Raw genomic sequence first — 15,484 nt, 5'->3', positions numbered from 1 at the left:
CACCGGGATTCAAGGTGTGCACTAACATTCCATGGCCACAACATGGTTTTATTCTGAAAAGATTACTAGCAAGGAAGAGACACAGGGGCTGCTGATAATATTGTTTCTTCACCTGAATACAGGGAATATGAGTATTCCTTTTATGAAAAACCTGTAAAATGTTGGCTGTTAAAACCCACATTCAAGAAACATTTTAGGTGGCAAAATTTGCAAATTCCTTTTGATGGATTGAAATGAGCTGGGTGGTGAGCATGCCTTTAATCCTAGCATTCCAGCAGTGAGGCAGAGGCAGGTGGATCTTTGTGAATTCAAGGACAGCCAGGGATGCCACACAGAAAAACCTTAGTCTCAGAAAAACCACCAAAAAAGAAAAAAAAAAAAGTCATCTGTTGGGGACAGTCAGATCTCTGAGTTTGAGGCCAGCCTGGTCCAGGGCAGCCTATGCAGAGAAGCCCTCTATTTAAAAACCAAACCAAACCAAACTAAACCAAACCAACAAAAACCCCAAACAATCCCTTCTAATAACAACAAGAAAAAGAAAATGAAAAGTATCAGACTATAAGTTTTCCATTTGGAAAACCTAGTGGGAAGGTAAATCTATACATTCCAGAAAATTCTGGAGACCCAGATTTTGAGAGACCACAGGTTTATAGGAACCTTTCTGGATTGAAAAAGAAGTTTGATAATTCAGTACAAACTAGAGCTCAAAAGAGAAACCCAAGTATAAAAAATATATCTGGGGTCAATACTATTCACTCGCCCAGTATGATAAACACTACTTTAGATTTTTGTGGATGCAGCTATGAACCGAACAAATTCTAGCAGGGCATGGTGGGTGGGACATGTCTTGAACCCTACCACTCCAGAAGCAGAGACAGGCAGGTCTGAGTTCCAGGCTGGCCTGTTTTACTTAGTAAGTTCTAGGCCAGCGTCAGATGCATATGGGCAAACTAAATAACACCTAATTTAGTAGCAGTATGACAATAGGACAGTGCAAAGAGGAAAAAGGTGGGGCATTTTATTCTGGGTCGGGTCACGGATGGTAAGAACAGTAAAGACAGAGAGCAATATTGTAAATAAGGACTGGTATAAAATGAGGTCCAGAAGAAAAAGGCAATATTAAAATTCCATTATTATGTAGAATTAAAGGGGAATTCTAATTAATGTGTATGAATATACATATATATTACTACCCAGTCACAGCTCCAAGGTCTTAATTTAGACTAAACTAGTTGCTGTGTAGATAAAAATTATGGGGTAGCAAAAGTGGGGAGGAGGGGACTGGAAAGGTTCACTGGAAAGGACCACAACAGAAGACCGTCTAGTACTGAATGTGAGGAATTTGAAGCTAAAGAGTAAGAGGAACAGAAGGCATCAAACACTTTCAAGAAACAGCCAGAGCTATGAACAGAAGCCACACTGTCAAAGAAGCATATAGCATGTGCAGTTCCCTGGGGCTGGAGAAAGGGGAACATGAGGGACCTGATATGGGTGCTGGGAACCAAATTCATCCTCCAGATGAATACCAAAGACTTTTAACTGCTGCTTGCATTTATTATAATGGAGGTGGGGTGGGTGTGCCACAGCACATATGTGGACATGAGAGAACAACTTAGCAGAGATGATTTTCTACCTTTAGATAGGTCTTGGAAATTGAACCCAAGTCCTCAGGCTTGGGCAGAAAGTGCTTTACCTATTGAGTCAGCCCAGGTAAGACTAAATATATTGTTTTCTGTTTGTTTTGTTTGTGACAGGGTTTCTCTGTGGCCCTGGCTGCCCTGGAACTTGATCTGCAGATTATGCAGCCCTCAAACTAAGAGAGATCTACCTGCCTCTGCCTCCTGAGTGCTGGGATTAAAGGCATGTGCCACTACTGTTGGATGATGCTAAATATCTTATAGAAAGGTTCAAAACTCAAACGCTACAAAATAGCCAAAGATTGGCAATGAATAATACATTATCAATATAAATGAACATTCTTGAGACTTCTATGTCAATTAAGTAAAATTAGAGTGAGAATGGGTTGAATATAATCAGTAACAAATGAGGAAATAAGACATTAAGTATAGATTGCTTATGAGGTTTATAATTCAGTGAATTTTGTCAACAAACGATTTAACAGAGACTTGAATGTATTTAAGTGCTGATCTCAGGAACAAGGATGAGGTTGGAGTTAGAAAAGGAAGTAAGCCCTGGTAATAAACTGTGATTCCACACAAGGTGATAGAGCCTGCAGTGCTAAAGCCTTAGCAATGGAAGAGCAAGTCTCTATCTTAGGCTAGCATTACTGCTGTGAACACACATCATGACCAGGCAACTCTTTTATAAGGACAACATTAATTGGGGCTGGCTTACAGGTTCAGAGGTTCAGTCTAGTTTCTTCAAGGCCAGAGCATGGCAGCATCCAGGCAGGCATGGTGCTGGAGGGGCTGAGAGTTCTACATCTTCATCTGTAGGCCTCTAAGGAAGACTGGCTTCCAGGCTGCAAGGACAAGGGTCTGAAACCCCACGCCCACAGTGTTACACCTCTTCCAACAAGGCTACATTTCCTAATAGTACCACTCCCTGGGCCAAGCATATGCAAGCCATCACAGCCTCTAATGAAAAGGAGTACAGACAGGATAAATGTGGACTCAGACTAAATGACTTTAGTAATAAATTATCCCTTTCTTACTAAAAATCGCAACCCGTGAACATTTTAAAAAGTTTCCTAAGACAATAAAAGAATGATTTAAAAAGTTAAGTTGGGATTCACCAGCTTGAATCAGTTAAATAATAAACTGATTAGATGTATTTTAAAGATAATTATGTAGACATATGCACTACAAATACTGATCGTCACTATCATACATACTTATGTTCAAATTTCAAGTTCTTGGAAAGTGATGGGGAGGTGGAGGGTGGAGGGTGAGGTGGAGTATGAAGTGAGGGGAGTGTCAGGCGCCATCTAGGAAAGGCTAGTAGGTGATCTGTCAGAGATGTTTCACCATGGAACTATGATGAATGAGCCTTTACAGGCAAAGCCCGAGGGACAAATCTCAGGATTTGATTCCTGCAGCTGATAGACCTTTCCTGTCCTTATGAAAGTAGTAACTCCTGGGCATCCAGCCTACCCTACTGGGCAGATTTTCTGCAGATCAGCAAAGATGTACTGTTATAGTGATGATATATAGACAAATTATTTAATTCCCAATGATGATTCTATAAGAATTCTTCAAATTATACTAGTAACTATTAAGTACTTTATAATTAGGGTTACAACTAGAGCTTCCAAAAACCAAAAATCTCTACCAGTCTTCAGGTATCATGAGTTAATTGCTTATGAGATAGAAAGCAGGTATTTACAACTTTGAATATTCACTCCCCCCCCACAACAGGGTTTCTTGGTGTAGTCCTTGCCTGTCCCAAAACTCACTCTGTAGACTAGGTTGGCCTTGAACTCCAAAATCCATCTGCATCTGCCTCCCAACTGTCAGCTTTTGAATACATTCTTTAGAACAGTAAAACAATTAACCAAAGGTTATAAAAGGAAAGGAAAGAAGTAGTATAGGTTCAAGGGCAGAAGATAAAATATTGATAGGGTTTATCTATACAAAACCTCATTACTTAGATATAAGGATCAGTTTTTAACTTTCAATGAAGCTAGTGACAGAAAGTGAGTATCTAGTTAAATAACTAGACTTAATGAAAACATATGGAAGCATCACTGTTGCAAAGTCCTATTCAATTTAGGATTTGAATTTATGTTTAACTTTGTGGTGAGCTTTGACATAAGATACAATGTGATCTATTCTCCTAAAATAGGTACAAAAAAACAAAACAAAACTAGAAATGATGGCATTAGGAAGCGAGAGAGCAGAATTAGGAGGAAGAGAGAAGGAGTACACAGACTGCAGAAAGACCAGGCAGGCTTCTCTTTCCTATGGGATGGGACGGGTTCCTTAACAGCAAGACAAGCTTAGTCTCACTAAAGAGGAGAAAACTTTTTTTCTTACAGATTTGGGTTTAATCCACTTAGCAATAAAAGACTTTCCCCCCCTCTATGCAATAAAGGTTGAAAGCTTATCTTTCATCCAGAATGTGTGAATTCTTTCTACACTGGTCTTTTGCTCCATATGCATGTATGTATGTATGTATGTACACATAAATATAAGTAGCTGGGCCCCACAGGAGTATATGAAGGTATATGAGTGTGTATGCATGAATGTGTATACAAATGAATGTGTGTTTATGCATATTTGTGTAAAAACTTTTCCTTCTGTGAATTGACGTCTTCTGGTTCGATATAAGTTTGTTGCTCTAAACCTCCCTCCTGCCTGGCAAGAAAGTCACTCTAGCAATCAATCCTTTACTTAGGGACCACCCTCAGCCCTCCATTTCCTCTATTAATCAACAGGCGTTAATTCATCCAGAGGTCTGAAGCTTCTGGCTTCAGAGCAACTTAAAGACAGGTAAACGTTATTTTAGAAAGCAACCTTACTGTCTCACAAGACCAAGCCTTGCCCCCCACCAATGCTCTCCCCATTGGCTGCTTCAGAGAGGACCCAGCTAGGGGCTAAGCTCCCAGCAGTGGAGAGAATTTCTGTTTTGAAATTTATGCTGAGGATCACACTGCCCAGTTCTTTTGAGAACTTTTGAAAATGTTCACGGACCATTTTGGTGGATCACCTAAGATTAGGATAACAACTATCTAGATTTTTTTTCAGATTTGTCTAGAGAAGTGCTAATAACTATAAACGGCCTAAAAAACATAATCAAAAGCATGAACAGACTTGATTGTAGTTCATGATTATCTCAAAGCCTCCTTGTAACGTCAATCTGGAGAAAGGGGCTTTGGTATGACACCAGCTATCAAAAGTGACTGATTACAGGACAAACTCCCTGTAAAGATGCCCTAGGTTTTTTTTTTTTTTTTTTCTTTTCTTTTTCGAGACAGGGTTTTTCTGTGTAGCCCTGACTGTCCTAGAACTCACTCTGTAGACCAGGTTGGCCTCAAACTCAGAAATCCGCCTGCCTCTGCCTCCCAAGTGCTGGGATTATAGGCGCTACCACCGCCCCCGCTAAAGATGCTCTGTTTTGATCAATGTTTTCTTACTGATTGTTTCAGGGAGAAGCTTGGAGCCTGGGTGTCATACTTAACCATGTTCACTGACTTCTGTTAAAAAAAAAATACCTCAAACATGAAAGAAATAAGATCTAAGCTTCCATGGCACTGAAATTCTGAAGACATTATGACAATCTTATTATTTCATTCTGGCCTCTACTGTTTTTTAAACAGCAAATGGTAAGGAGGCAGGGGAATACCATTTTCAACAACTATTGTTCCTTAGAATTCTAAGGATATCATTTCTCACCATTTTTAATTATTTAAATTTTCTATGCTTGCACGTGACAGAAATATAAACACAACACAACAATTTTGTGCTCTGAAATTTACAAAGCATAAAATGGTGAGAATTCTTTAGACTTAACACAGTCGACAATTTGGAAGGCAGAGAAATAACTCAGTGGTGAAGAAGGCCAGGTTCAGATCCTAGCACCCACCTGGTAGCTTACAAAACTGGATCTGTAGCCAGTGTTATAATTCACTATTTTCCAAGAATAGTCCATCTACCGCTTTCCAGTTCCTGAGTTCAAAGTCACCATAATCCACTCATAAAATCAATGCCATCTATCTCTTCTTTCATTTAGCCTTTCCTATTTAAATAAAACCATCAATAAATAGTACAAAGCTATCACAAACTACTCTTGCGCAATTAAGAAACAAACGTCAAGCCCAGTTCATTAATTTATTTTAGTAAAAACAAAGTCAAATACTCAATTCTCCAGTGTATAAACATTTTCCTTATAAAACTTATTAATCCATGTTATTTATAAAGCAAGTTTAAGAAATCGCTTCCTCTATTTTTTAATTTTTGAAAATTAAAGCATCACAAAAGGAAATCATGCAACTTCCATAACACTTACAGCTAATACATCTAAGATAATAAGCAGACAAAACAGAAAAAGAAATAAGACGATGTTTACCTATTTTAGGGAATGCTGTCTGAAAATTAAGCATGACTAAAAAAATCCAACTTATATAATTTAATAATCCATTTATTGAATAATATACATTTCAAATGTGAATTAAAATGAGAAATTTTAAAAATAAATGTTAAGCATTAAAAACACAACAGCAAATATTAACATTTTTATATTAATATATAATTTGTGTAAAACATTTAAACATTAAATGGCTATAATTTCTCTTCTTTCAATATTGACTTTTCAAAAACTGATAAGTACTACAGATTTAATCTAAATTAAAAAGAGGTCTGTGTGGTTAAAGATACACCCTAGATTTAAATTTTTCCATTCTTACTAGAGAAATATATATAGGACAAACTGTTCAACTTAAATTACTTTTCTGTTTATAAAAGCCTGTGTTAGGATCACGGCTCAACAATGGCAGGCATTAACCTGACAGCAGTCATTTCCACAAGTGTCAGTAAGCTAAGGTGTGCTGTAACAGCACCGCAGGAGGCTTAACTCTCCAACAGACCTATGTAACATTAGTCTTCAGCTATAACCTATCAACTGAATTCTCCCATCACCATAATATAGTTGCTGAAACACTTCCTCTTAAAATCTATACATCAAATTACACCATATTTAGGAGAATCTCAACCAATGAGTATCACAATAATAGATTTTTAAAATAAACCTTTCAAAGAAGCCTTTTGTATCAAAACTGTACTAACCCACAAGGTCAAGAGAGTACATGCTGACCTGCGGCCACAGGTGCAGTTCGCGCAGACACTGGGTTCAGTGGGTCTACAGGAAGACTGCTAAGCAGAAAACAGAAGGAAAGCACACACAGAAAAAGACTATGAAAGAAAAGAAACATGACTTCTAAAACTATTAAGAAAAAAGAAATCTCCAAGCCCTTCCTAAACAAATATTCTTTCATTTACACACACACACACACACACACACACACACACACACACACACACACAAACACACCCCAAAACTGAGTTCAGAACTCCAACTGGAGATGGTATAATTATAATAACCAGCTGTGGATGAATTCATTAACCCTAAAAGTAAAATGTTTAGATTTCGCATATGAAAAGACAACTAAGACTACAACACAAGACGCAACGCCCAAACCCCAATCTTTTAATGAACTCTACTAAATGTAAACACAAGTTTAACCACAACTACAATTGAGAGGCAAACAACTCAGGGGCTCCTTTCTCAGTCTTCCCATTAGTTTACAAAAGGTGTTTGTAAAAAGTGAACAAGAAAAAGAATTAAGAGCTAGATGAGGCCTTTAATCCCTGCAATTGGGAAGCAGGTGGATTTCTGTGAGTTTGAGGCCAGTCTGGGCTACAGAAGTGAGTTCCAGGACAGCCAGGGCCACACAGAGAAAACCCTGTCTCGAAAAACAAAAACCAAAAAAGTGCTAGACTATCACCTTCAACACAAAGTCTTCAGTTCCCACTAAACAGGTGTAATGGTGGGTAATGTGGTTTTGTCTAGTTCTAAGATTAGTGCTTACACCACGGCTGTGTCCCAGCTACAAAAAATACTGTTTGTAATACAGCTTATTGAAGTTAACAAACCATGTGCTGAAAGGTGTATAATATATATAATCATTGCAATATAACACCTGAAATGTGACAGGGTTACTAATAAGAAATCTTTGAAGAAAAATAATTATTTCTAATACATATGACTTAAACTTCTACTAAGTATCTAAAAACGAGCAATTAAAATTTCCCAGTCCAAGGAAGAATGGTGGTGCTTGCCTGTAATCTCAGCACTTGGGAGATAGCAGCTGGGAGGATCCAGAGTCTAAGGTCATCTTCAGCTATGCAACAGTTTGAAGCCAATTGTGGGTTAGATGGGAAAAAAAAGAATCATTCTCTTTATTGTTGTTGATCTTTTCCCCAAGAATTATCTTGTGAGCATAAGAATAGCTCAGTGGGTAAAACCACTTGTCACCAAATTTAACTACCTGAGTTTGATCCCACACCCTCACTCACAAGATGGAAGAACCAATTCTTCTAAGCTGTTCTCTGACCTGCACATAAATGAATGCAGTGACTGTACAGGCACACACATGCATGCAAACATGCTGGCACAATTAAAAATGCACAAAACACTAAGAGTTATTTGTGGCACAACACTCTCTTTTTCTTGCATGAAACCTGAAAGTGACAATATATTAAGATTTTACATAAAAAAGTCCAGCAGTGGTGGCACACACCTTTAATCCCAACAGTTGGGAGGTAGAGACAGGCGGTTTTCTGAGTTCAAGGCCAGCCTGGTCTGCAGAGTAAGTTCCAGGACTGCCAGGGCTACACAGAGAAACTCTGTTTTAAAAAAAAACCAAAAAACAAACAAAAAACCCAAAACAAAACAAAAAAAGAATTTACATATAAAGGTTGTTCTAAACCATTATTCACACACATATTTTATTCATTATAATCTAGACACTGACAACTATAACCATTCTTCCTCAAGTTTTTAAAGTTAACTGTACTAAATCAATACTAAAATACCATTCAATACTTCCTCTGAAATTTACAAAGCACAAAATGGTGAGAATTCTTTAGATTTAACACAGTTGACAATTTGGAAGGCGGAGAAATAACTCAGTGGTGAAGAAGGCCAGGTTCAGATCCCAGCACCTGGTAGCTTACAACCATCTGTTGTAACTCTGGCTCTAGGGGAATCCAATGCTTTCTCCTGACATCCTAGGGTATTGCATGCATGGTAGACATACATACATACAGGAACAACATATGCATAAAACAAAACCATGATAATTTGAATCAACTAAATTGAAATCATACACACACACACACACACACACACACAAAAACCAAAACAAAACTGGTACTCCAAAGGTTAGAGCAACATGCTTGGACGTGGAAATGCTCTGTGAGTGAAACCTCCACCATGAGTCTCTCCAATAAACCCAAGAGTGAGATGACCCCAGAAGAGCTGCAGAAGTGGGAGGAGGAGGAATTCAATACAGGCCCTTACAACTACTCATATAAGGCTGACAACTATAATCATTCCTCCTCAAGTTTTTAAAGTTTAACTGAACTAAGTCAAAACTAATATACCATTCAATACTTCCTCTGAAATTTACAAAGCACAAAATGGTGACAATTCTTTAGACTTAACACAGTCGACAATTTACCTGAATTCTTTAGACAACACAGTCAGTAGTCATAGGACTACCCAGTGCTTACGTAGTCCGTCAAGAACAACACACAAGTGCTCATTAACTGTTGCAACAAGAAGAAGCTTCTGGGCCGGGTGAAGGCCTTTGACTGGCACTGCAACATGGTGCTGGAAAATGTGAAGGAGATGTGGACTGAAGTCCCCAAGGGCAAGAAGAAGTCCAGCTTGTCAACAAGGACTGCTACATCTCCAAGATGTTCCTGCATTGGGACTCAAGTCACTGTGGTGCTGTGGAACTCGTTCATTGCCAGCAAGTAACATGGAGGCCTCGGCCCCGAGCCTGCTCCCTGCCCTGCAGAGGCTGCAGAACCCTACCCAATGGGCTAGAAATAAAACCTGTACTTTTTGCAAAAAAAAAAAAAAAAAAAGGAACAAAATTGAAACGGATAACCACTAATGGCTCTTCTACAATCTATTTCAACAAACATAACTCCTTGCTACCCTGAGGTCAGCCTAAAGAAAAAAATCTGGCATGTATACAAAGAAATTGTTGTTTTAATAATACCTTAATTTGGGGCTGAAGAGATGGCTCAGCAGTTAAGAGCACTGACTGCTCTTCTGAAGGTCCTGAGTTCAATCCCCAGAAACCACATGGCGGCTCACAACCATCGAGAATGAAATCTGACGCCCTCTTCTGGTGTGTTGGAAGACAGCTACAGTGTACTTAGATACAGTAAATAAATAAATCTTAAAAAAAAAAATAGTGCCTTAATTTAAAAACAAAATTTTTATGCCAATAATTTTTTTTGAGACACGGTTTTACTGGAATTTGCTGTTGGTCAATGTAGCCCTGAACTCAAAAATATTTCCTGCCTCTCTCTGTTGGTGCTGGGATTAAAGGCATATACTACCATGCCTAGAATGTCAATATTATTCTGTGAGGACAGTAAGGTATTTGTATCTCCAACAGGATATTTGTCAACCCCCAATACAATTTTTCTTTCCCAGTAAGCTTACAAAAATATAGCCGATAATTTAAATGGGAAAATATTTATAAATTGTTCAATCCATAAAACAACTTTAAAATTACTAATTTAATCTACCCTTTATACCATCACTGAATTATCTCTTCTGAGTAATCATACTATCAAAATGAAACTAAATCTTCACACAAATCTAGTGCAATACATCACTGTGTATGGAATGCAGATTAAAAAGTTAAAAGATTTATGCCAGCATATATTTGCACACCAGTGGACTAAGAAGTAAAATCATTTGTTCAAGACACTGCTAATGACAGTAACAATGAATTGTATTTCCCCAACATTTCTTGACTTAATACACTATTCATTTCATTTATCATTACTCAGAAAATTGGTTTTTGACAAGTTTGTAATAAAAATTTAAATAAAATGTGGACACTTCGAAGAAAGTTTAGGCAGGATAAATTTCATTTGAAATTATGATTCCTTTTGAAATGTATCAATCCTTTTGAATTTATATGTAAAACTAGATAGTTCAATAATTCAATAATCTATATTAGATAAGAAATAAACAAGCTTCAAGTACCTAAATCTGTCACTGCAACAACAAACCCAATTATTTTATTTCATAATTTTACTTTTAAAAAAGATAAAATACATAAAGCAATGTTTTCTTTAGTGGAAGTTAATGGAAATAAAATAACCTACTTGGAAAGCAATACTAAAGTTCAACTTACTTATATTGAGTGCTTTAGTAATAAGACTATATAACAAAGATAACTGATTTCTGAGTTGCAGGTGGATTTCTGAGTTCGAGGCCAGCCTGGTCTACAGAGTGAGTTCCAGGACAGCCAGGGCTATACAGAGAAACCCTGTCTCAAAAAATCCAAATCCAAAAACCAAAAACAAACAAACAAACAAAAAAAATTAAACAGAAGGGCTGGAGAGATGGCTCAGGAAGTTAAGAGTGCTGACTGTTTGTTCTTCCAGAGGTCATGAGTTCAATTCCCAGCAACCACATGGTGGCTCATAATCAGATCTGCAATGGATCTGGTGCCCTTTTCTGGTGTGTCTGAAGATAGCTACAATATACTCATATCAAATAAGTAAATCTTTGAGAAAAAATAAACAGAAATGATTAATGATCTCTGAACAATTTTGTTTTCTGGTTTGGGGACAAGGTCTCACTATGCTCACTATGTATCTCTAGCTGTCCTGGACTTGCTCTGCTTACCAGGCTGGTGTGAAACTCAGAGTTCTGTCTGCTTCTCTGCCTCCTAAATTGAATATTAATCAGAAATACAAGGAAATAAATCTGTCAAAAATAATCTAGAAATTTACTTATCCATAATCTGTATCTTGCAAAGGCAAGCTTCTGTCAAAAAAAAATTGTCTAAGAGTTTGCTTACTTATTCAAAACAATAACAACAACAACAACAACAACAACAACAAAACCAACTAGATTAAGCTGGGCATAGTGGTTGTATACCCTTAGTCCCAGCACTTGGAAGATAGACCGGTAGATCTCTGAGTTTGAGGGTAGCCTGGTCTACAAAGTGAGTTCAGGACAGCCCAGGGCTACACAGAGAAACCCTGTCTCGAGAACCCAAACCATGCCAAAACAAAACAAACGAACAACCAACCCACCCACACTAGATTAGCACTGTGTCTCAGAAACGAAGCTTCTCAACATGCATGCAAGTACAATTCTACTCCATGAATACAGGTGCATGAGAGGCTAGAGGTATTGGACTCCATGGAGCTGGAGTTACGAGGGGTTATGAGCTACCTCATCTGGGTGCTAGAAATCAAACTTGGGTCCTTTGGAAGAGCACTTACTTGTAACCATTGAGTCATGTCTCCTCCAGTCCCGAATAAACTTTCTTGAAGACACAGCATATCTAACAGTTGTTTTACCTATCCCTAAGCTTAATTTTTAGTATGATTTTCAAACTGCAAATCTAAATATACTGGAAAACACAAATCTAAATTAAAAAGCAATCTTATGTTAAAAAGTTATGTATAATGTATATATACATATATACCCACAACTACACACAGACATGTGTTAGCATATTTTTACCATGTGTTTAGCTAAGATGAACAAATACATACAGACACACTTGTGCTAAACAAGATGACGCATGTTGGGATCTACTCATATATGAGCAGCACAAAGCATTCAGGTAAATAGCAGAGTCTTACTAACAGCAGCATAATGAAAAGACCTAGCCTGCAATACTGTATCTAGTTTTCAGTCTCACGACTTGAAAAAAAAATAAGCAAAATGTTTTAAAATAACACACAAAAATGATTTAAGATAGGCTATTTAAGAAAAAGATTGAAAGTCATAAAATATTAATATTCAAAGCATACTCGGGATGATGATAAATTAACTGCTGAAATTAATTGCAATTAACAGACTTTTTCATAAGAAAATAAACCAGTGATTAAAGATTCTCTATACAACACTGGAAACAAAGGTATTCTACTAAGAGGTACTGGAGTTTCTGTCCTGCACTATTCTTTAGAAGAGATGAGGCAAAGCTGTGTTTGAAGATAGACATTAATCACAAGGCTCTAAAATGGAAAAGTACAGCTAATTGTTAAATTCTAAGCAAAAGAATATAATCTGAGAAAGGAAGCTACTCAGTGAAAGAAACAGAGCTTGCGTCACAGAAAGTACTAGAACCTGGAGAAAGCACACTTCACAGGACAAATGTTCTTTGCCAGCACTAAGTAACTGTCCAAAATATTTTTATAACATAATTATATCAAATTGAACAACAACAACAACAACAAAAAAAAAAACTGAACCATTACTAGAACTGACTGCCAGACTTTTTTAAAATATATGACTTGCCTTGCCTCTACTGTCCTTCTACAAATTCAAATAGAAAGGAGTAGGGAATGGTTCAAGGATGCTATCTATTGTCACTGGATTATGTGAACCTAGAGAAGAGAGCCTCCCTTCCTGGGCTCCCCCTGGAAAGGAAGGGGGTCTTCATATGCTTTTCTGTGTTGGTTCCACTGAATTCATCACAATAGAGACGGACAACATATGTAAATAAGTGATACATGAGATGATTAGTATACCTACTGTCTAACATTTGCTGAGAAATTCTGTTTGAACTAAGCTGAAATGCTAATTATGGCTTAGAAGTAATTTTATCACATTATGAATTAGCTGAAACATAATTTATTGGCCAAATTAAAGGAATCAACTATAAAGTATTCTATATAAAGCTGTTATTTCTGTATATTTAGGGTAATGAATCGAAAATGCTGGGTTTTATAAAAATTTAAAGTATGAACTGTTAAAAAAGCAGTTCAACTGTATTGAAAAATAGATAAAGCAGTTTAAAATATGGTTTTAGAAAAGAAAAAGCCCAATTCTTTTTTCATTCTGAGTCACAATAACCAGAAGTATTATCACAAAAGATTATAAAATCATTTAAAATATAATTTTATGCAATTTTTATTTGTATTTTAGGATCTAAACAGCTTGTAGGTAATACCCTTGTGAAGCAACAGAGTGGTTTTATTTGAAGCTATTCAAAAGTCAAGACAGGCTCACTACTTTGTTCTCAAAAGTAATCAATACGTCAGCCAAAACAGCCAACTTCTTAATAGTCATCTGTGATAGATACTTGACTATGTGAGCCTAGAGAGCCTCCCCACCTCTGCTCCCCCTGGAGAGGAGGGGGCCTTTGTATGCTTTTCTGTGTTGGTTCCACTGAATTCATCACAATGGAGATGGACATTTGAAATTCATAACGATCCAACATTTGAGCAATCTTCTTGCGAGACACACCATGTTTATTCCTCCTACCAAAAAAAAAAAAAAAAAGGAAAGAGTTTAAATCATTTTTTCTAATTTTTTACAAAGTATAAGTTTAGAGATTCAGCTACTTTACAGTTATAGAATAAAGTCTAAATGATATTTTATAAACACAAGATGACATACTTTGCTTTATACAAGAAGATTCATACTTGCTATTTCAGAGGACAACACTAACTATACCTGCTTACAGAAGAGCTCATTGAAAACATTAGGTATAAAACAAAATAAAAGATGTTTTCTAAAATTTGTTTTGTTAAAGAGAAAGAACATGAAGTTGGAGGGTGGGATCTAGAAGGAGTTAGGGAGAGGAAAGAATATGATCAATATATATTACATGCAATTTCTTTTAACATTTTAAAAGGGGAAAAATGAAAATTTTAAGAAAAAAAAGATGAGATAGTGTTTTGAGAATTACAGAAAAAAAACCAAATAAATTTGCTAGTACTTATCAAAAAATAAAAAATATATCAGTTACTTTATGATACCTTTTCTTCTTCTTCTTTTTTTTTTTTTTTTGGTTTCTGTGTAGCCCTGGAACTCACTCTGCAGACCAGGCAGGCTGGCCTGGAACTCAGAAATCCGCCTGCCTTGGCCTCCCAAGTGCTGGGATTAAAGGCGTGCGCCACCACTGCCTGGCTTTATGATACTTTTATATCTTGTTAATTAACTTATTATTACTGGGTTTTTGAGACAGGTCTATTATTATTATTATTATGTTTTTTCAGATAGGGCCTCAGTATGTAGCTCTGGATATCCTGGAACTCACTATGTAGACTGAGCTGGCCTCAAACTCGGAGATCTTCATCCATCTGTCTCTGCCTCCCAAGTGCTGGGATTAAAGGTGTGTGTCACCATACCCAGCATTTCCTACTTCATTTAAAATTTTTATATTACCAGTACCTTATTATTAGGAATATAGTATGATGTCGATTGAAAAATTAGACACAAATAATACATAATATATGATTTTATTTATACATCTTCGCGTAAGTTGGGAAAAGACAAAATTAAACAATAATATTAAGGCAAAAATTATGCCAGGCAGTGGTGGCGCACACCTTTAATCCTAGCATTTGGTAGGCAGAGGCAGGTGGATTTCTGAGTTCGAGGCCAGCCTGGTCTACAGAGTGAGTTCCAGGACAGTCAGAGCTACACAGAGAAACCCTGTCTCAAACAAAAAACCAAACCAAAACAAAACAAAAAAACCAAAACAAAGGCAAAAATTACAAGGTAAAATTTCCAAAAATTGTAAGCAGTAAGAGATTATCAGGTCTTCCCCCAAAATGCCACCATCACCACCACCTCCATGCTGGGGTGGGACAAGTTTCTGAGAGAACAGTTGTGCTCTCCTACTGAGTGACTGCTGGGCATGTGTCTCATTCAGCGTCAGTCTCTCTCACCAGGGCTAGGGTTACAGGCTCGGGGCAGCAAGCCTAGCTCTTCCTCTAACTTTACAAGGGTTCTTTACAAGTAT

At 37.1% G+C, this 15,484-nt stretch overlaps 1 protein-coding gene across 6 annotated transcripts in view; it reads right to left on the bottom strand.

Moving 5' to 3' along the window:
- Window positions 1-15,484, bottom strand: part of N4bp2l2 (NEDD4 binding protein 2 like 2) — a 69,925-nt gene that overhangs the window by 35,062 nt on the left and 19,379 nt on the right. For 4 of the 6 annotated variants that reach the window (XM_052168925.1, XM_052168926.1, XM_052168927.1 and 1 more), the window contains exon 6: window positions 13,848-13,994. In XM_052168925.1, the coding sequence (XP_052024885.1) occupies window positions 13,848-13,994 (147 nt within the window). Of the gene's footprint in view, window positions 1-6,195; window positions 9,580-13,628; window positions 13,995-15,484 lie in introns of those variants that run through there. The other 2 variants (XM_052168928.1, XM_052168930.1) reach the window with 2 other exon arrangements.

The sequence above is a fragment of the Apodemus sylvaticus genome, chromosome 22 (genome assembly GCF_947179515.1).
Source record: "Apodemus sylvaticus chromosome 22, mApoSyl1.1, whole genome shotgun sequence".
Taxonomy (NCBI): Eukaryota; Metazoa; Chordata; class Mammalia; order Rodentia; family Muridae; genus Apodemus; species Apodemus sylvaticus.
Note: the sequence above shows the minus strand (reverse complement) of the source record. Positions and strands in the feature narration are given on the sequence as shown.